The following is a 22,716-nucleotide window of genomic DNA, read 5'->3' as shown; positions in this document are numbered from 1 at the left end:
GGATGGTATTCGGCCAGTCTGTGTCTTATTGTATCGTCTCTACTATATATATTTCAGGTTATAGTCCAGAATCTTCTCGGTAGTTGTAATTTGTGCTTGTTTTTTGTCTTCGCTATCATCGGCATAATATAAGATTTTTTTCGTGTGACGTCATATTGCAACAACTGCATGGAATACGTAATTGTGCAATTCTAACCTTCTCGTCGCTTATTTGATGGGGATGACCGTCTCGTAATTCCAGTCCTTGTGCCTCGTATATTGTAAGGGTACTGTTACTCCATTGCCGTATCCTTAGGATTTTATGGATGCTTTCTCTGTTTGTCGTCAAGTATTGAGTCTTAGACTGGATTGGAGTACCGCAACGCCGCTATATAGGCTTAAATGCCGGAGTTTTACTAATTTCTGGATGAGTATATGCCTCCGAAGATTTTAAAGGCAGTACAATACATCCATTGGCATCTGTGTGTGCACAACATTTATTCTCATATGGTGGAATTTAAGATATTGTAACTATGATGAAGATTTCCATCGTGCAGTGCTATGCTCCAACCAATACATCACCTGAGGATACCAAGGACGATTCCTACAATGCCCTTAACGCCACCCTTATGAGCATCAAGAAGCAAGACATCGTCATCGTCATGGGGGACCTGAATGCAAAGGTTGGGAGTGTTAACACTAACCGCGAACGTCATATGGGTACACAAGGACTTGGAGTGTGCAACGAGAACGGAGAGAGATTTATCGAGTTTTGCCAGAACCACGACCTTACCATCGGAGGAACATTATTTATTCATGGTGATAACCATAAGTACACGTGGAACTCTCCCGATGGGGTCACCAAAAACCAAATTGACCATCTTGCCATTAGTTCCAAATGGCGTTCTTCACTGCTCGACGTCCGCAACCGCAGGGGCGCCGATATTGATAGCGATCACCACCTGGTGGTTGCTGAAGTCCGGCTCAAAGTAGCAGTAGCCCATGCGGCTGGAGGTCTAGGCAAAATTGAAAGGAGGTTTGACATGAGCAAACTGCATGACTCAGATGTGCGTAAAAGTTTCCAACTCGAGTTGCGCAACCGCTTTTCTGTGCTCGACACTGCTCCAGATACACTAGACGAGGAGTGGAACCGCATCAAAGTGGCCTATACAGAGACCAGCTCCACCGTCTTAGGGCACAAATCAACTCATTCTCGGGAGGACTGGATGTCACAACGCACGTGGAACCTAATCGTAGATCGCAGGAATCTACATCTGAGACTACTTGAAACCCATGAAGACGCCATGCGAGCCGACCTTAACACTCAATACCGCCAGAAACGCAAGGAAATTTATCGAAGTACCCGCAAAGATAGGAGGCAGTGGGCTGACGGTATTGCTGATCGTGCTCAACAAGCTGCAAACACCGGTAACTTGAAGGACTTGTACAAAGCCACTAAAATCTTGGCAGGCAACGGCAAGTCAAAGAAGAAGCCACTGAAGGATAAAGATGGTCAGTTCGTTGTAACGTCAGAAGGGCAGCTACTACGCTGGCGTCAACACTTTGAAGAGGTCTTCCGTTTGTCAGCTGCTTCGACTTCGACACCTGACGCACCGCAAGTAAGTTCCCCACCATCCCGACTTCTCGACATCAACACGAAACCACCGACAGCCTCTGAAGTTGCGGAGGCAGTCCGCTCTTTGAAAACAGGCAAAGCACCAGGACTCGACCTGATAACTGCGGAAATGCTACAAGCTGACTTATCCTCCGCCGTCGACGTTCTGACGCCTCTTATGGAAAGGATCTGGACCGCTGAAGAGCTCCCTGATGATTGGAACAAAGGTCTCCTTATAACTGTTCCTAAGAAAGGGGACCTAAGCCTATGCGATAACTGGAGAGGTATCACTCTGCTATCGATTCCCTCTAAGGTTTTCTGCAAGATCATCCTGGATAGACTGTCGAAGGCCGTGGAGCCTTTTCTACGCAAGGAGCAGGCTGGTTTCCGGAGGAACCGCTCATGTACGGACCAGATCAACACTCTACGAATCATACTGGAGCAGGCATCAGAATGGCAGAGGGAGGTTTATCTAACCTTTGTCGACTTCGAAAAAGCCTTTGATACGTTGAAGTGGTCTAGCATCTGGTCCCGCCTCTTGGAAATTGGAGTGCCGCCGAAAATAGTCCGTTTGCTACAAAGCATCTACAACAAGTATTCTTGCAAAGTAACTCACGACGGCCTCATATCGGATGACGTTGCCGTGCACGCGGGTGTTCGCCAAGGCTGCGTCCTATCGCCGCTACTCTTCTTAGTCGTTCTAGACGGAATTTTGCTTCGCATCTTAGAACACAGGCGCCGCGGCATTGAGTGGGGATTATCCAACGTCTTGGAAGACTTGGATTACGCTGATGACATATGCCTGCTGAGTCATACCCACGCCGATATGCAAGCTAAGCTAAACGATCTAAGTCAGGAAGCGGCAAAAGCAGGGCTTAAAATCAACATCCGGAAGACCAAGGAGATGAGAACTGGTCTGAAGAATAGCTCACCGTTGCTGATTGGCACAGAGGCAGTGGAATGCGTCCACAAATTTACATACCTCGGGAGCGTCGTGTCAGAGACTGGTGGAAGTGAAGAGGACATCGCTTCACGGATAGCCAAAGCCCAAACTACCTTCGCGCAGCTGAGACCTGTTTGGCAATCACGGAAACTGACCCGAAGGATTAAACTTAAGATATTCGGGTCCAACGTGAAATCCGTGTTGCTTTACGGGTGCGAAACGTGAAAGGTTACAAAGAACATCTCACGCCAAATCCAAGTTTTCGTCAACCGCTGTCTTCGTCGCATCCTCGGTATTTACTGGCCCGAGACCATCTCAAACTTAGAGCTGTTGGAGAAATGCCATGAGAGCCCGATCGACAGTCAGATCAAGCGTCGTAAGTGGAGATGGATTGGACACACGCTCCGAAGGGACCCCGACCATATTCCCAAACAAGCTTTGGACTGGAATCCCCAAGGGAAAAGAAAGCGTGGCCGTCCCCGTCAAACCTGGCGACTCGGAATGACGTGGAGCGAGGTGAAGGCTGAAGCCCAAGACCGATCGCGATGGAGGACATCTGTGGACGCCCTCTGCCCCATCTAGGGGACATAGGACATTCATCATCAACTATCAATGTATTTTAGTTGATTGACGTCTCCAATGAGTAAGGGCTCGCGGGCTTTGACGCAATAACATTACGATGGCTCTAAAGTTCAAGAGTATCTCATCGACAATAAGGCGTTTACACTGTTTTTCGTCTTGCTTTTTGATGCCATTCGCGAAGATCGACGCTATTGTGCGTATTTTCTTTGCCACTTCCGCTCCCTGGCTACTGATTGAGTTTATACTTTATTGTACTCTGAAATAATATAGCTATCTACCAGAGAAAACAGTTTTAGAATTTCAACAAATGCAAATAAACAAATTTTACCTCTTTATAATATTAGTATAGATAAATAATTTAAAAAACGACTTCTGTTTATGCCCAACGTTGGTTCACGTATTCCTGAACGATTAAAGTTGGTGCTTCAGATAATATATAAAAATTATGGCAGATTTAAATAATTTTGATACGTTATATTTATAGGAAACATGATCGCACACCGTCCTAAATAAGAACAACAGCTAAAACTTGGTAATACCGTCCCTGACGTTTAAGAGGATTGTAACATGACGAGGGTTAGTGTGACAGACGCGATAGTGATGTCACGAGCCCTCAGTCCACGGCGAAGCATTGTCACATTACCATAAATATTTCAAATTTGTCAACGAGATAGTTGATAAACGATAAACACACGTGTGTTAGCATGATTTACGATTCAGTAATGTAATGTTGCGTTTAAGTGCTTTGATGAATTGATATTAATCACAGCACCTGCGTTCTAAATATCGTTCCAACGATATTTAGGTCCAATTTACGGATACACAAAATTAATTACCTTTTTATACCAAAAAAATAAAACAAAGCAAAGCAATAGAAATGTTTTTATTGTTAATATTTTATATATGTTTGTATGTTAATTATTTGCTATCGTAAAATATAGAGGACATAGCTATTATATATCGTCAGTGGAAAGGAAGAAAAGCTGAAACGCGAAAATGGTACGTTTTATGTATAATCAGTTAAGCAATTTTTTTATTACAAGCATTGCAAAAGAAACTTCTCATTTAAATTTGTAGGCGATCGAGCAAATGGGCCACCTGATGTTACCATCGCCCAAAGACATTGGTGCTGTAAGAAATTTTAAGTATTTCTTACAGCACCAATGCGCCACCAATTTTAGGAACTAAGATGTAGACCTTGTGCCTGTAATATAGACAAATGGACTATTTTAATATTAATATTAGGGATATTACGCTAATATATCATTGTCTAAGACAGAGCCATTTAGCGTGTTTATTCACCAACAATTAATTACAATTTCCTCATACACAAACGTTCGGAGTTCATTTAACCGATAATTAAACGCGATAACTTGTTAAGTTATCACAATTGCCACGTTGTTCTAGTTGTTGAACGATTGTAACTCAGAAGTTCCTAGGTTCGTATTTGGGGAAGGAAAAGAAACTTTTTTGTTAAAAGAAATTGGGCAATCCGGAATTTCGAAGGCACGTGAAGCCGACTGTCCTGTTCCTAAGCTATTTCCAGTCTTTCCGGTTCACCCTCGGGACGAATCCGACATGATCGGAAATGGTTCAGTCACCTTATGGTGGGGATGGGTCCCATTGCATTAGGAGACCAAGTGATACTCTCTATGAGTGGACTTCTGTTTATGCATACTTGTGCTTAATTTATATTTATCGTGAGGTAACCTGTTAACTGCTAACCTGCTGTCTAACTTAAGTAAAAGTTTGTCACATGTGTATCCACAAACCTGTATTGGAGTAGTAAATTAGTAAATTGGAGTAGGTTCCAAACCTTCTCATGAAAAAAGCGAGAACCCACCAATGTCTAAAAATGTCCTACCAATTAGAGCTGTTAATTTTTGGGGAGATTAGGTCAGGAGTACATTACTTATAAAATCGCTTAGCCTGATGGATCAATTATCAATGTTCAGAAAAAGCCTAAAATAATTAAAACTTGAAATTTGAATCAGAGTATTATTTTATAACGTAACATTACCTATGCTGCCGCTTCGAAAGGAATTTTGAAAATTACAATTTCAAGAACTTTCAATGTTACTGTGTATAAATTTAAGCCGTACGAAGACGGGACGGTAGCTAGTTATAAAAATGCACTAAATATAAGCAAATGAACAAATTAAAAACTAATTAATATTTACGATCGAACTTGATTACAAGATTTTTTTTATTTCACAGTTATGTCACAGTATTAAATTTAATATGTTTTCATGTCACTGTTGTATATGCTATTAGAGGTATTTATATTTTTTCGTTGTTTTTTCTTAGATGTCTACTTAATAATTTTAATTAGTTTTTTTTATTTTATTTTTTTTTGTAATTTATTTGTTCTTTAATAAGAACAGTAGTATTTTTTGTCTGTTTCATTACTTTTTTTTTTTTGCCTTATATTATGAGTTAGCCTGTAAGAGTGATGTACATGGTAATATTTTTTAAGACTGACTTTATATTTAGTATTAGACACTCTGTACATCACGTCGGCTTTGCAAATAAATTAATAAAAATAAATATGATTTTCGATATTCACGCATATAGATGAAAGATACTCGAAGGAACACTTACTATCAAGAAATGGTTTTTTCAGAGGGAAATAACTTTTTACAACATTTTTTCACACTTCAAGGTTACAGATAATATACGGATACAGAAATAGATAGATATATAAAAATAGATAAATTTGAACTTATTATGCTACTATACTTAGTTTTTAAACATTGTATTGTCTATAAAGAAATAAAAACATAATTTTATTGTAATCATTCCTACATTTAAACTATTTTTGAGTTCCAAAGGTAATCACAATGAACGTGACGGAGTTATATTATGGTTAATTTATGCTTTAAAATAGTTTCGTATGAAATGGGATCAGAAGTAGCATTTTTCGTGTCGGACTATCATTAATTATTCAGTATCGGTCAGCGCACGCCTTTGTTATATGAACGTACGGCAACGGTCGATCGTCATAAAAATTTGAATTTCTTTCTATACAGGAATAAAATTAAACTAACCGGACGTGCAGAACAATTTAAATTATATATTGACTGGCTGCGAACGCGGGCGTCGTTAATAAATCTCGGCTAAACTTTAATAAACCAACAAAATTTTATACAGATGAAAATTATCAACGTAAATTATTATCAAATGTCTAAAAGAACGATTTATATACGCGATACCACAGCGGAGTTATTGAAATATATGTCCCCAAAGACAATACTTCGAGTAGCTTACACACTGTTAACGGACATTAACCTTTATTGTGTCGTTAAAAAAGGATAAATTCGTATAAATGTTTGTGGCAAATGAAAAAACCGGTGTAATATATAACGGTAAAATTCAAATAAAACGCAGAACAAAATAGAAATGAGTCGTTCGCTGTAGCATAAATCCAGCAAATGGCATTTGCATTCCAGGAGACTATTCTCCTATCGGTATTGTTATCTAAAAGATATTATTATACCATACGTCTCGATTGATTTAAACCACAAAGCTTAATAATGAAGCATTGTCTTTTAATATTTTTTTGTGGGATACCTATGAAGGATTGAATAGACATGCGTTCTTGAAGCGCCTTCGATGTGAAATCATCTCTAATCTCTTGGTTGATTTCCTTCTCTTCCAGTTGAAGAGATTTTCAAGCTCACAATTGCTTCGGAAGCAGTAATTGAAATTGCATTATTTTTAAGCTCGATACCATAACTGCTTTATTTAGTTTAATGGGTAAGAGACTCCAGAGTCTGCACTGCATAAATATGGCGCCGGATAGGTTAGATCTTATTGGGTTTTTCTATTGAGAAATATCCTGTGCCGAAATTCGAAAGAACAAGGCACACAAACCACGGTATATACATAAAGGTTATGTGCCTGAATCGGTCATGAGAATATAATCACATAATAATTTATTAGTGAGTTTAGCTTTCAAGTGAAAAGAGAAAATACTCAGATTATAATTATGATTCTTGATATTTTATTGTGTAATCAAAGGATATTTATTATGATTTTCCTTGCTTAGAAAAACTTAAATAGATCACTTGGCGTTATAATTCTTGCTTTATATAAATAATATTTTGATTCATTCCATCATTTAATATATATATGAAATTTTTGATAGTCGTAAATACGTCGTATTTATTATCAGGTAATAAAATCTATATTAGCGTAAATTGTAAGGACCTTTTGCTTAATTTGTTTTCCGAAGATGTTATTTTAATATGTAATAATAAATGTCAGTGACTTCGTAAGAAGACTCGGAAGATGCAATGGTATATTTTGTAAACTAATGCCCCTTACGGTAGGGTCTGTCAAAGAAATATCATATACGATCTTGCTATATGGTCTGGGCGCTGATTAATTTGGCGAGCGCGAATTTGTATTCATCGAATTTGCGCGTCGGCACATAGCGGTCTTCCACATTTTTTATGCATATGGTCGGGATTTGTCATTTGGGTTCTCAATCTATTAGAAGCATCCGAAGCGACGAGAAAAATCGGCACAATCTGTCCTCCAAAACATCACAAAACTTAACGTCATTGCTTGAAAACGGGAACGTATTTCTCAAGAAACCATTAGAAATTTCCTAGAAAAGCCGAGACTTGATGCTTTTACAGATTTTCTTTTAAGTTATTAATAAATATTATTTTTATCAATTGCTTACGTTTTAATTTGTCTTATTTGAACGTCATTTATCGTTGATTAAATTAATTAATAAAAAAAAAATGATTTTGAGGATATAGGTGTTAAATAATCGGATTGACTCTAATAGAATAAGGTTACTTCTGAATAGTTTTTACGGAATTTTCATATTGTTATTTATTTATATTGGATAAATCCTATTAGGGAAATAATTTTTGCTTTGATGGAATCATATCGATTTTGTCTATGTCTATGTCCGTATTAAATGCTATATGTAAAAATCAACTAGTGCTATGTTAAGACTAATAAAGATAATTGTAATATAATAATTGTTTTTCAATAAACCAATCATTCCGACTGGATGTAAATATTGATGATGGCGACTGAATGATGATGATAATTAAGATGGCGATGATTCATTGCGAAATAAAAAACCTTATTCACCACTTCAATTTCCGGTGACTAAGACCTCAACGAGATTATTTTATAAATTTCAATTTCCATTCGTTTGAGCTAACGGCGAACTATTTCTGAGCTTACTGCGTGGGTGCTATAAATGCACTTCAAGTAAAGCGATCGAAGCGATCCAAGCATTGACTTATAGAGTTATTTTACCCGATAGTATTGACTACTAAACGCAGTGACCTATTCATTTGTTGACATCACTTTGCATCGCAGGAAAACAGCGCGCGCTTTGATAGGATATACGGAAAATAGACGTATGAGAAATGACCATGTTTGTCGCCATTTCCCAGCAGCGGCTTATTTATTGGTCGTCACTTTACTTTACAAATAGCGAATACTACTTAACATGTACGTCAGATTCGTCGTTGCAATAGGATGTTTTTACGAATTAAATCAATGTGTGCAATAAAAAAAAAAAAAAAAGCATTGATCGGTTCTCTCGAGTAGTGTGTGACCGTATCCTGTCCTGTCGAGGAAAAACCAAATAAACAATATTTGATATAAATTAAATAACGTGATATCATTGGTTGAATTTTCGAAAAAATTACGACTTCAACGTTGACGAAGCTGTAATCGGAACATCGGAAGTAAAATTAAAACGGATATAGCATTTAAAGGGATATGTCGTAAATAGGGACATACTAATACTGTTAGTAGGGCACAATATAACTGTGCTATTTGCCAATATCATGGAATACGTAATTGTATGGCTATTTATGATCATTACTTCTTCGATTGGAAAAGTATTTTGCGAGGAGTTATTTTAAGTGATTATAACATCTTATTCAATGAGTGTTTAAGGACCTAGCTGGTCTGAGGGTGTGACGATGTTACGACCTTCTCTCTACCATAGTCGTCGCACTCTGCTAACATAAGTATCAAAGCTATTAAATAGTAATATTATTTATATGTTTATCTTTAGAGAATAATTTTGTTGCAATGTGTTATTATTTTTTTGGAATATATTTTCTAAGTGTAAAATATTTCAACTATAATTATTTATTTTTAATATGACAAATTTTGAAGAGAACGATGAGGTTCACTGTTATGAGAAAAAGGGGATTATTGGTTCTTGTAGCAGTTTTATGATATTTTAATTAATTACTTTTTAATGGTCATGATTGAACACAATTTTCATTTGTCTTATAAGTTACCAGATTCAAAATCTAAACATGAGAATAATGCCAAAATAATTTAGCCACTTAACATCATGACCTCGACTTTAAAAAATTCGCCAATTATTCACTGAAACATAAATATTTCAATGAATAAAATTAACAAAGTATCACGACTCATCAAAGTGTATTTATTTATTTCCAGACACCAATATTCGCGTCAATGAAGTCGTTTCCTTAAATTCCTAGCCGATCTAAATATTTGTATATTTTTTTTAAATAATATATTTTCGACTTTTGACTTATAACACAGCGTTAGTATAACATCAATACCATTTGATAAAATCAAATGTCTTAATATTTTCAAGATTATCTATGCATGGTATTGTTATTAATCAATAGTGCCTACTTTATCCGGATTATGTTTCGCATAAATCACAGGGAATGCCAACTCTTGTGACAGGTTTATCGCATTGAAATCGTGATCGAAAGCTTCGGATGTATGATGTATTTCGTATAGAATATTTTATACGTGATGTCTCATCGTTCATACGTCCAATAACAGTTTCTGTTCTCCTCAAATAGCGAGGGAAAGCATGAAATAAATCCAATTTTTACCGGCATATATCATGGTCAGTACGCGGCTCACGATTTATTCAGGAAATTATCCTTTGTGTATTTTTATCTTTACGGGCATCGAACCCACTTGAAAGCAATCTTCTGATGCAGTATGCGTTGAGTTGTATGTTGTATTTGTAGAATACAAATTTATCTCAAACTTTATATACAACGATTGCAGGAGTTAATGTAAGAAAATACACTTTACATTTTACAAAGGCTTTTATTTCCATTACCACATATTATTTAGTTCAAAGATCCAAAGCTTTTTTGAGAACTTGTCCAAGTCCAAGTGATCCCTTTTCGCCGCATTTCTTATAAAACGATTGACTTTCCATGAACTTAAACCAGGCTGCGGTTTTGGGATATCTGTAACAAAATTATTTTATATAATAATAAATTGTTATTTTATAAAACAGCCAAGATTTCCTAGTAGTTAGATATGATAGCATCGATGCTGTAAGAAATACTAACCATTGCATTGGTGATTTAAGGAATGTTCAAATATTTCTAATGGCGCCTATGTCTATGGTTGTTACTTCAATCTTGGCAACTAAAATTTTATGTCCCCTGTGCCTGTATTTTGTGTTTTTTATTCACCTTACGCTGCTACAAAACTTTACTTTAAGAGGAGTTGTTTGCACAGCAGTGACCAATTCCAACCATACTTACAATAACGAACAGTAAGTATTAATATAATCCTACTTAAGCACATTCAAACAATATCGCTGACATCATTGTTTTTATAAGCTTTATTTCAATTAATTCAAAATAAATATTTATGTTATAGTAAGTTTCGGATTGGTTGCATCAATATGAGTTAGCAAACATTTCCAGGCAGGTTGCTAACGTGCTCGATCTATGAATGTGTTAATCAAACAATAACGACAGCTATAAGTTGAAAAGAGGCTAAAGCTTCAATGATATAGATATAAATACTGTAGAGGTGATGGCCCAGAAGTTATTCTGCATTCGATCCCAATGACGGATCACTGAATTCATGGGCTGAATTTGTTTTTTCAAAATGGAGAGGAGGCCTTGGTCCAGCAGAAGGACATTTACGGGCTGCTATTAAAACTTAGTTTGTGGGTATTCAATAAATAAAATGCCCCTACTACAATAATTAACTTACTTGCTAGCGTCGATTGGAACAATGTGTCGGATTGCTGCGACCGATGCGAGAATCGAAATATCAGCGATAGTCATGTTATCGCCGGCTACAAATTTCGTGTTGGACAGAAAAGCCTCAAGGAAGCTGTACGCCTCATGTAAGTCTTTTATCTGTTTTTCTGTTGGTTTTCTGACTCCTTCGAAGAGGGCTGCGTACTGAAATTTAAAATAAGTTACATTATATTATCAATACACTTATTTTTATTTGAATTTTAGCCTATAGAGCTATTCCGTAAGAAACTCGAAACTCTGCGAATACGATCGTGAAATATCAAAAAGTTATATCCCATTATTTTTTGAATAAATAAATTTTAATTGCATTTTTTAACCCAATTAATAGTTATGAAATTACTAAATGAAGATAAATCGTAACATTTTACGTATTTCGATTTTCATGTGTCCATTAATATATTTTGAATACCTCGTTGATCTAGTGGCTTTAAGGCCGCAGATCTCGCCCTAGATCCCATGTCGGTCTGGTAAAAGTTATTGGGTTTTTCTTTTGAAATATTCTCAATGGAGTCTGAAGTCGCAGTCGAAATGTTTTCACTCCTATGCCTTCTAAAGCACGTAAAACCATCGGTCTTGTATCTGAACACTTTACGGACGTATCGTATTTGTCATCTCATCGGATTATAAGAGCCAAGGTATACAGAGTGTATCTATGTTTGCACACACTTATTTATGTATTAGATAATATCCTGTGTAGTCTTCTCGTCTACCTTGATTACCCATCGTCACCAAAATCATATTTATAGTACTTACCGTTACAGAACGCATGCGGAAAAAAAGAAGCGTGTCGAAAAATAATTTTTGGTCGACTAAAGCCCTTTTCTTGAGATCTTTAGGGTATAAAGAATCATCTTTGCCGTATTTCTCTGTTAAATAAGTGAGAATGGCGTGACTGAAAAAAAAAGTCCGTGTGAATTAAAACAATAACAAAAGAATAAGTTTAAATAATAGTATATAAAACTGTATATAGGGAGAGAAAAAAAACTGTATATAGGCATCACGCTTTTTCTTTACGTGACGCTTTGAGACAGTTCTCTCTACTGTAATTCGTTACTTTGTTGCAAATATTTAATTTTTATTATTCAATCCGTTTCTATTATATACAAGTCTCAGAGATTTTAAGGATATCCCAGGTTCGAATTCAAATGAAATTCAAATATCTTCATTAAGCATGGACAAACACTTTATTGTTGGTGATCAAACTACCACCGGTTCTGAAAGAAACTTCATGGACTCTGTGAAAAACTGGTGACTTACAACGATATTTTTTTTTTCAATAAAATGATTATTCAAACCGTTGTTATTCAACCCGTTGTTATTTAAATTAGAATTATGTAGGCCAGTTTTATACGTATAACTTATCTACAGATTAATCAGTTTAATAAATAACTAATCGCGTATAAATATATCCACGCAACTCAGGGTCATGTTCGTCAATTACACAATAATAATAAATAACATAATAATACATAACAAAAATTTACTAAAAAGAGTATACTTCTATGACCCAGAAATAATATGTCCGATGCAAACAAATTTCGCACCAAAAGTAAATGACAATGCACGCATTTTTATTTTTAAAACTGTCAGACTACTAAATATTCTTCAAGCTATGATTTTTTAAATGAGTATCCTGCGTAGTTAGCTTGTCTCCATAAAGATAAGTTGTGACCGTAGTACAACACTATATAAAAAATTAAATAAAAAAAATTGTTACCTGTCGTGTATAATCAAATCATCATCTTCCAGCATAGGTATTGTGTGCATGGGATTTTTCTAAAACAGATAAAAAATTTAATTAAAACTCGTTAGAGGCTTTTTACACTACCTAAGATACGAACTTGTTATTTGTTCTAAGTGTTTTTAAATTTATTTTATTGAAGATTGTTGTTCGATATTTTGATTCAAACGTTATCGATGTGTAATATACATTTTACTACTATCAAAATTTCGGACAAAATAATACAAATAACTATTATGGTCGCGGTTTAAATCTGAATACTACGAAACGGAATGTTATTGTGCGCGCTTACGAATACAATTGCTGCTTCTGGGATAATCTAATTATCTGTGAGAAATAGCCATAAATGTCAGGAAACGAATCGTTTATATAACATCAGAATCATTTTAAAGCTCAAAATACATAAGAATTAGTTTTTTTTATTCACGATTTTATTTAAATCTGAAGAGGATCCCAAGATCATAAAAAATTAATAAATAGAAATACTTAGTGATGTTTGAATACCAGTGGAACATTTTTTTTATGGCATTGATTGGCGGACGAGCATATGGGCCACCTGATGGTAAATGGTCACAACCGCCCATAGACAAAGGCACTGTAAGAAATATTAACCATTCCTTACATCTCCTATGGAACTAAGATGTTATGTCCCTTGTGCCTGTGATTACACTGGCTCACTCACCCTTCTTAATGGAACACAACAGGACAGAGTACTGTTACTGCGGTAGATTATATGATGAGTGGGTGGTACCTACCCATGGGCTTGCACAAAGCCCTACCACCAAGTAATAAGAACTTCAGGCACAAGGAACATAACAACTATTACTTACTTCTCAAGGTTGGTTGTGCATTGGTGATGTGAGGAATAAGCCGTATGTGGTCAACATCGACCGTAAGTGCCGTTAAAAATATTAACCATTCCCTAAAAAACACCAATGCACCACCAACCTTGGGAACTCAGATGTTATGTCACTAATGCTTATAGTAACACTGACTTACTCATCCTACAAATACCATAATACCGTTTATGTTTGTCGGTAACTCCAAGGTTAACTGAGCTTAGCGCAATCAAACAAACGAACGAACAAACAACGGAATTATTTATAATACTAGTACTATCTGCATATCTAGTAAAGATATGCAGATAAATATTATTTACATCGAATCCTTGGATAAACAAATCAAAATTAAAAAAAGATTCCATTATTCATATCTTCCATACACATCGCTTTGAAAAAAAAGATTAAATGATAGTTGTTGCCAGCGGCTTCGCTCGCGTTTTAGTGTGTTCGCTCATGTGTAAGGCATAAAAGATCTATGCCCTTAGAGTTCAAGCTTGCTTCATACCAAAATTCTTCAAATTTGGATTAGCCGTGTCAGAGCTACAGACAGACAGAGTTACTTTCTTATTTATTTATTGAAAAAAATACACAATCAACTTATCACTAAGCACTTAAAATTAATATCCAATGTGGATAACATTCAAAGTGATACGTCTTTAAAGGTGTAAACAATAATGATGTAAATAAAACATAAATAATAATTGAATTTAAGACAACAAAGATAATATGTACTGAGGAATAAAAAAGCAAATTAGAAAATTTAAAAAATAAAAACAAAACTTAAATATACTACTTATAAGGTATCATGCCTTATTGAACAATGAGATATTAGTATAAATAATACTTATATACTTTTCACTCGTCCATAATATATTAGATACTATGTTTTATTATAGTCAACATCAGTATGTACGATTAAGGGTACACAAGAAGTTTTCTTTGTATATTTATTCACATATATAAGTATGTCTAATGACTCGATAGACCTTCAACTTTGATATCCAGAAGATAATTCTTTGCAATTAAATTCTCATTGCCAAGTCATGACTTAGCATTAAAATTGTGCAAGTCATAGCAATTTTCAACAAGCACAAAAAAACATCTGGCTGTATCTGTTGTTATATATACTTATGGTGAATTGTACGTGTGAAGTATTTTCGTATTGTAATATTGATTTTGAAAATGCTTAGATGAATCTGGGAATTGCTCCGTTCGTCTAGCAGCTGTGCATAGGAAATTATTTACCAGTGGTAGGTAATAACTCCATGATTAGATTTATCACTCTAGAAGAGTTTTTACAGCTTATATCGGCGCAAGAAAACGAACGCAAATTAAGGGAGCGCGTCAAGACACGCTTGGTCGAACGGCCTGTCGTATCTAGCCTAATCTAAATCTCTGTGAATCATCTTCAAAGGCACGCAAAACGGTTCATCTAGCGATTGATATTTCGCGGGTTGTGGTGGATTGCCGTCCTATCAGATTATCAGAGTGAGAGAATGGAGATGAACCTTAATCTTATCCTTAAAAAAGAGATGTGGCCTTAGCCCAGCAACAGGACCCAGCATATTAAGAGATTGTTACTACTTTTTTCTTATTCGTATATACACTCTAGAATCTCCTGCGTGAATAAAGTCTGCAAGATGGGCCACAATGGCGAAAATCCGACCGGGAAGATATTATAATTTTTCGGAGGCATTAATGAATAAACGATTATACTTTTAAAACTATATGTTTAAGCGAAATACGAGATCTTCGAAACTGTAAGTCCGATTGACTTGAAATTTAGCATAGTCACTTGGACGCTAAACGCGCTAAATGATTGTGTGACTTTACTGAATTGGAAGCGTACGATGTCGTGACCGATTACTTGTACATAATATAAGTTAATTATTCTTTAAACATAAACTCGCCACAGAATAAGTTTGTTAAAATGTCAGAAGGGGATAAAACTTATAAAGCTATGATACATACGACAACCCATGTTGTCTCTGCTGGTGACAGAACACTTTCCGACCACAAAGGATCAGAATTGCGATTCAACGGAGAAATACTACTAGAATTCAAGAATTCTATGGTGTATTCTAAGTATTTAATAGTGTCAAGATACCATTCCACAATCATGACGTGTGGTTTAAGTCTTTCTTAATTTTAATAAATTAAATACTTAAAGAGCCGAGATGGCCCAGTGGTTAGAACGCGTGCATCTTAACCGATGATTTCGGGTTCAAACCCAGGCAGGCACCACTGAAATTTCATGCGCTTAATTTGTGTTTATAATTCATCTCGTGCTCAGCTCCTCAAAGGAGAGGAGGCCTTTATCCCAGCAGTGGGACATTTACGGGCTGCTAATGCTAATGCTAAATACTTAATTGAAATGTATATGACTTGTTGTACGATATTGATAATAATAATTATTTTTTTTAAAGATACACGCATACAAATGTCGTATCAACATTAGTCGATTTGACCAATCTATCACGAACGAGTTACGAAGCGAGTACACAGACAAGAAATTTACTGCAGATCTCTGAACTCACTTCTACAAACTTTTCCGTCGAGTAGATATATTTCTTTTGTTAGATAAATCGTAATAACTACTGAGAATGGATTTTGTGGAATTCAACTTCGGTAAAGTACGAGAGTGGATTCGGAAATTTATTGAGTGATACTCTTGCACAAAAAATATTTTTACATATAAGTTTGAACTGGATTATTAAATATTCAATGATTATTCCACACGTCCAAATTTATTAAGGCAATTAAAATTTATAGTTAAATAATGAAACTCATACAAAACACAAGTTTTTCATATACCAATTAATAAAATTCATCAAAGTCATGTAAAAAATAGTCAACAATTAGAATATACAAGATAATATATTTGATAAAAACGGGAACTTATTATTCGTTGATTTTCATAGAGCGTTCAAATTGAATACTGTATATTATATACGTATAATTATATGTATGTATACCTATACATTTTTGATTAATAAAAATTAATAACTAAGCTCCTTGCCGTTTGTTCCCGGTGAAATAAAATCAAAATATACTTTATTCATGTAGGCTTTCACAAGAACTTTTGAATGGTCATTTAACAAACTATTTAAAGTAAAGCTATCCCGGTTCGGAATGTAGATTCTATCGAGAAGAACCGGCAATATACACAACAAATCAGATGGAAATGTTCCTATGTGACTTGGTGTTTGAATAACGTTTTTTTTTTGCATCTAGTGATTATAGCATTTCTTTATAATGAAATAATAAAAAGGAAGCCGCGTTTTATAAACAGTTTGAATTTCATAGAAATCAACTCCTAAGGGAGGCAATGAAACTGGGTCAGAATATTGAGTAAATCACATTATCTCTGAAACTTTTAGTCAAGTTATTAAATTTTATAAATAATATATCAATGCTATAAATTATTTAATAACATTCGTTAAATCAGCTTGAATATAGATATTATAAATGTTTTTTGTTCGTGTTATATAAATTCGAGTATCGTTCATGTTTGAGTTAAAACTTTGTAAATTCTCGGTACTTGCTCGAAATCTTCTGTTTTGTGATGGCAATGTGTATAATATAGTGCCTTCGTATTGGACTAGAACATTGTTGTTTATTTAATACCACCGATACGGAAATGTTACTTTTCATTTAATATATTTACATCTCAGATAAAAGATAAAAGAGACGTCAACTATTAATTTATAGTTTTCTATTCCTTAATCCAATAATAGAGCCGAGATGGCCCAGTGGCTAGAACACGTGCATCTTAACCGATGATTTCGGGTTCAAACCCAGGCAGGCATCACTGAATTTTCATGTGCTTAATTTGTGTTTATAATTCATCTCGTGCTCGGCGGTGAAGGAAACCATCGTGAGGAAACCTGCATGTGACTAATTTCAACGAAATTCTGGCACATGTGTATTCCACCAACCCGCATTGGAGCAGCGTGGTGGAATATGCTCCAAACCTTCTCCTCAAAGGGAGAGGAGGCCTTTATCCCAGCAGTGGGACATTTACGGGCTGCTAATGCTAATTCCTTAATACAAAAACATCCGTCTGTGTTGTAATAAATATATTTATAACCATTATTAAATTTATTATACACTAATAAAAATAAAAATAAGAATGGCGGCGAGAATGCTAACACCATTTGAATCCCTAATATATAAATGTATATACTTTCAAAATTGAGTTTTTGTGTAACAGCCACGAAGCCGCGCTGTAGAAGTTCTAATATTTACAGATATGGTGTTAATTTGCCTACAATCAGTCGATACGTCTGTTTGCAGTGTAAACAGCATGAGGTAGCTTATGACTAATTTACATCTTGTTTTCATTTTGTATATATGTTTGTTGATAGACTAATATTATTCATATCGGGATGTTTATTTGTAAGGCTAATTGCATTTTCGAACTCAACTCCATTTTACCTAGAAATAATAGACGTACACGTTAGATTTGTTGATCTCGCAATTTGTTACGAAATTGTTTGATTTGTAATTACTAATGTATACTTCATTAATTATGGGTTTTTTCTTGTATAATTATAATTATTCAAATAAATGTAATTTCTAAAAAGATTTTTTTTTTATATTGCATTAATAAATTAATTATATTTTTATTTATTGTTTAGACAAAGTACCTGATAATAATTATACCTAATATTACTGTACCTAATAATTATAAGTTCTGTTGGCGGTAAAACATGAATGGGTTGTGGGTGGGCTCTAGCCGAGATAAGTAAATACAACTATGACTGATAAAGAATATGACTCTAATCTAATATGACTATAATCTAACTAACATTAAATATAGTTGAATAAAGATTAATCTATATTTATATTATTAATGGGAAAGTAACTCTGTCTGTCTGTTTCTCTTTTACGACCAAAACACTTAGAAGAATGTGATATATGTGACATAGTCTACTTTTATTGACCTGACGACCAATTCCTAATACGTGACGAAACCACGGTCGACAACTAGTGCGTAATACATTCTTAGTACAGATGACGTGAATAACGTAAATTTAAATTTATCCGCAATAGAAGAGCCGTTGGTTAAGACCAACGTACGTAACAGCGCACAAGCGGTCACGAGTTCAATCGCGGATGAGCAGCACTGAACAATATCGTGAGGGATAGAATGAACTCCAACATTGCCCCTACCTTAAAGAGTTTCAATAATCATGGATAATGCCAAGAGGATTATATTATTTCGTAAAAAACTAATTCTTTAGAAACATTTTTATAATACACTGACTGCGTTTCGTTTTAAAATTGAACATGTTCTAGTGAACACAACAAGTATAATTAAACTGTAATTATTGTTTACGCACTCCGCAGCGAGACTAACAATGCAAGCAGACGAATGGCACTCAATGGCCTCGTAATGTACACACGTACCACATATATTGATTCTTTGGTTGATATCTGCCATATTTATACTAAACGTGTATGAAATTAAAAAAAAAAACAAATATTTAAGAACAATAAAAAAAATGGAAGCTGATCGTAGCGATCCAATCTAAACCATTCATGGAACCAAAAACAAAGAAAAAGTTTCATCCAAATCGGTCCGACCTTTTTGGCAGGGTTCAGTGACATACCTATACAGATAAAATTTATATACCTATTCACGTATTTATATCATTCACAATACGACGAAATAAACAATTGAAAGGTTATATTATATACTAAGTATAAAATATTATACTTTAATAAGTTTCTCGACATATGATAATTATATTATTATTTACGTAAACATACAAACTAGCAATTCCAAACAAAATTAGGTTTAATTATTTATAATGTTACTACTTGTGCGTTAAAGTAATTCAAGTGTAAAAACATTTAGGCAATTGACACGAAATATATTACATAACAATATATTGAAATAGATTACGTTATTATGGTTGAATTCTGAGCGCTTATCAAACGAAATTAGGACAAGTTAAAAGTATACTAAATTGGAAGTTACTTACCTTCAGATATTCCGGCTTCAAGTGGTCTTTAGCTAAAAGATTTACTTCAATCATTTCAATCGGAACGCTGTGCACGTCGCATACCATTAACGCAGCGCAGACTGGCGGACTTAAGTCCATTTTATATAGTTTCAACGGCATCTGAGTTTGGAAACAACATTATTTAGTTTCATATATCAATATAATAACAATAATCTAGCAATGAATGTAGTCATTATATTATTTTTTTGTGTTTAAAAGTAACTAGATATGTTTTTGTGAAAAAAAAAACAATATATTTTCCATCAATCAATTAATTGGCATTTTGTTTTTGTTTTGAAATATAAATTGCAATTATACGTAATATTAAAACTGTTAAAGATCAAAGTATACTCACTGTGATATAATTAAAAAAATAATTAAATAATAAAAGTATTATCAGCTACTCTTTTAATATTGATAACAATAATTTATTTTTAATATGTTATCACAACCGTCACGTAACACACTCGGACGATAACTGACAGCCTGACATACGGTCTATACAGCTGTAATTACGATTATCTATATAAAAGAGACAAGGACAAAACGGTTCAGTACATTTTTCTCCTCTGCTAACCATTTTTTTGTTTGATTGCCGATGATTGCACTCTACATTGGAATTACATGGTGGAATAAGCTCCAATCGATCTCATCAAAAAAGAGATTAAGCCTTACCCTAGTGCAGGGACATATACAAGCTGTTACTTAACATCTACTGTAATGTTTATTTACAAAAATGATTATATTTGTCATTATTCATAATCATAGACAAAAAAAAATATACATTTACAGTAAGCGTTATCTTTAAGATATGTGATTAAGTAAACCTGTTTACAATATGGAATTTGGCCTCGTGATATTCAAATATATTTAAATAAACGCATGAGAATATGACGAGGGGTTGATAAGATTTATCACAACAGTGCGTGCGAATAGATTGCTTCGTTCGATACTGATTGTATAAAAGGTGCCTATCTCGGGCCACCTGATGGATAAAATATGGAAAATTAATGATATTCAAATAATTGATAATGAAAGTAAAATAACGGCTTATTAATGATCCACAATGAAAAGGTAAGCTAATTCCATTAAGCTGCTCCAGTGCAATCAATCAAAATATACTTTATTCAAGTAGGCTATTGGTATTTGAATCGTCATTTTATATAACAGTATTAAGCTAATCTACTATTGGTCTTGAATATAGATTTGACGTATATAAACTTGTGTTATATAATATGCCCTATTTATTAATATTTTTTATCAACCGATTTGAGTCGATGAATCGGCAAAGTTAAAAATATCTGCGGATTTTTTTATAGAAACGAATACCTTGCCCCAAGAAGGATTTATTGACTTTGTGGAGTCGGAAGCTTGGAGTTATAAACTTATCCTTACTTATCGTGTTCATACAATGACTATCACTGATTCTATCAAAGTAATCGATGTTATTGAATATATATTACATTGTTGTAAGTATATTGTGACGCAACTGTATGTATTCTTTCTCAAAAACATCCCGAAGGAAGATCCCATTAAGGCCATGATTATAAATAGATCGAATAGCTCTCTTTTGCAAAATAAAAACGGATTCAATATCTGTAACGATACCCCAAAGTATGCCAAAGACATAATGATATGAAAATACGCAAAATATACTAGACGAGCGGTATCATGCGGGTTGGTGAATATATGTACATGTTGCAAAATTTCGTTGAAATTTGACAGATGCAGGTTTTCTCACGATGTTTCCCTCCGCCAACTACGATCTAAATTATAAACACTAATTAAGCACATGGATATTTAGTAGTGCCTTGCTTTGAACCCGCAATCATCGGTTAAGATGCACGTGTTCTAACCGCCATCTCATATAAACACGTAGTTTCATATCTAACTTATAGATTTGTTGAAGAATGAGATTATCATAGATTAGATTATTAAAGTAATTTGAGTAATTGTTTCTTTTTCCTATTTTAAAAAGTTTAATAATAGATAATTTTGGATCATAGTCGTGAAAATAGGCAAGTTTTGGCCCATTAACACTGGTATTCCAAGAAGATTAAGCTATTCCTGAAACCATCAATTGACAATTTCAGATAATATCTTTCATAATATTCATATAATTTTTAAGTGTGTTGTTCTCATTTTCTGCTCTATCATGCTCTCGCGCTCTATAACGTCAATCCAAAGAGCTCGTTGGTCTACTTACGACGTTGTAGACATTGTTATAAACTTTGATGGCTTTCTAGTTGCACGTAGTACATAATGCCCAAAGTTAGATGAACGTCATCGTAAAATAACAGAACAAGATAAACAGGACCCAAATCGTTTTGATATTTGTATTTTCGGAGCATATTGATATCCCTCTGCTGGGTAAAGAAATCTCCTTTTTTTCTTAATCAGAATTTTGGGCTTGATAACAGATCTTAAATTATATAGCTGAATTAGGACCAAGTTTAGTTTATCGTTGGTATATCTCGTCCTGGTGGTTGGAATCCTTGTTTATTTATATGTGACAAAAATAAATGTATATAGTTATCAAGTCATTCTCAAAACACCAAATCTCTGACGCAATGTTTTCGAGGCGAAATATTTTATAGTTATCCTGCATACTTGGAATCTACATTATAATGAGGGATGTGAACACGTTTTTTCATATTCAGATATCTTCCCAATATTTTTCACAAAACGTAAAAACGCGAATTCAGCTCGTCTTATAACAGTACCCATGATATTTAGATAATAATCACGAGATATTTCTATAACTATGATTTGCAGTTCATTCGTCATCGATCCTCTTTAAGTCGAAATTTTCAAAAATCCTTAGTGATATTTCGTTTATCTATATTTATTAAGATATGTAATTTATCTTTTAGTATATTTTTATTTTATTACGGTTGAGCAAACGGCCCACTTGATGGTAAGTGGTCACCACAGCCCATAGACAAAGGCGCTGTT

General features: G+C 34.5%; 1 protein-coding gene across 1 annotated transcript; it reads right to left on the bottom strand.

Moving 5' to 3' along the window:
* Window positions 1–10,188: 10,188 nt before the first annotated feature.
* On the bottom strand, window positions 10,189–20,246 carry LOC125063987 (glutathione S-transferase 1-like). Its single transcript, XM_047670748.1, has 6 exons — window positions 20,117–20,246; window positions 19,741–19,881; window positions 12,885–12,943; window positions 11,921–12,059; window positions 11,118–11,311; window positions 10,189–10,354 (listed from the first exon to the last, which is right to left on the bottom strand). Exons 2-6 carry the CDS (start codon window positions 19,879–19,881, stop codon window positions 10,237–10,239), a joined length of 651 nt encoding a protein of 216 aa, XP_047526704.1. The 5' UTR covers window positions 20,117–20,246; the 3' UTR covers window positions 10,189–10,236.
* Between the last annotated feature and the right edge of the window lie 2,470 nt (window positions 20,247–22,716).

This window comes from Vanessa atalanta, chromosome 5 (assembly GCF_905147765.1).
Source record: "Vanessa atalanta chromosome 5, ilVanAtal1.2, whole genome shotgun sequence".
Classification (NCBI taxonomy): domain Eukaryota; kingdom Metazoa; phylum Arthropoda; class Insecta; order Lepidoptera; family Nymphalidae; genus Vanessa; species Vanessa atalanta.
The sequence above is the reverse complement of the archived record's forward strand: the minus strand, read 5'-3'. Positions and strand labels throughout refer to the sequence as shown.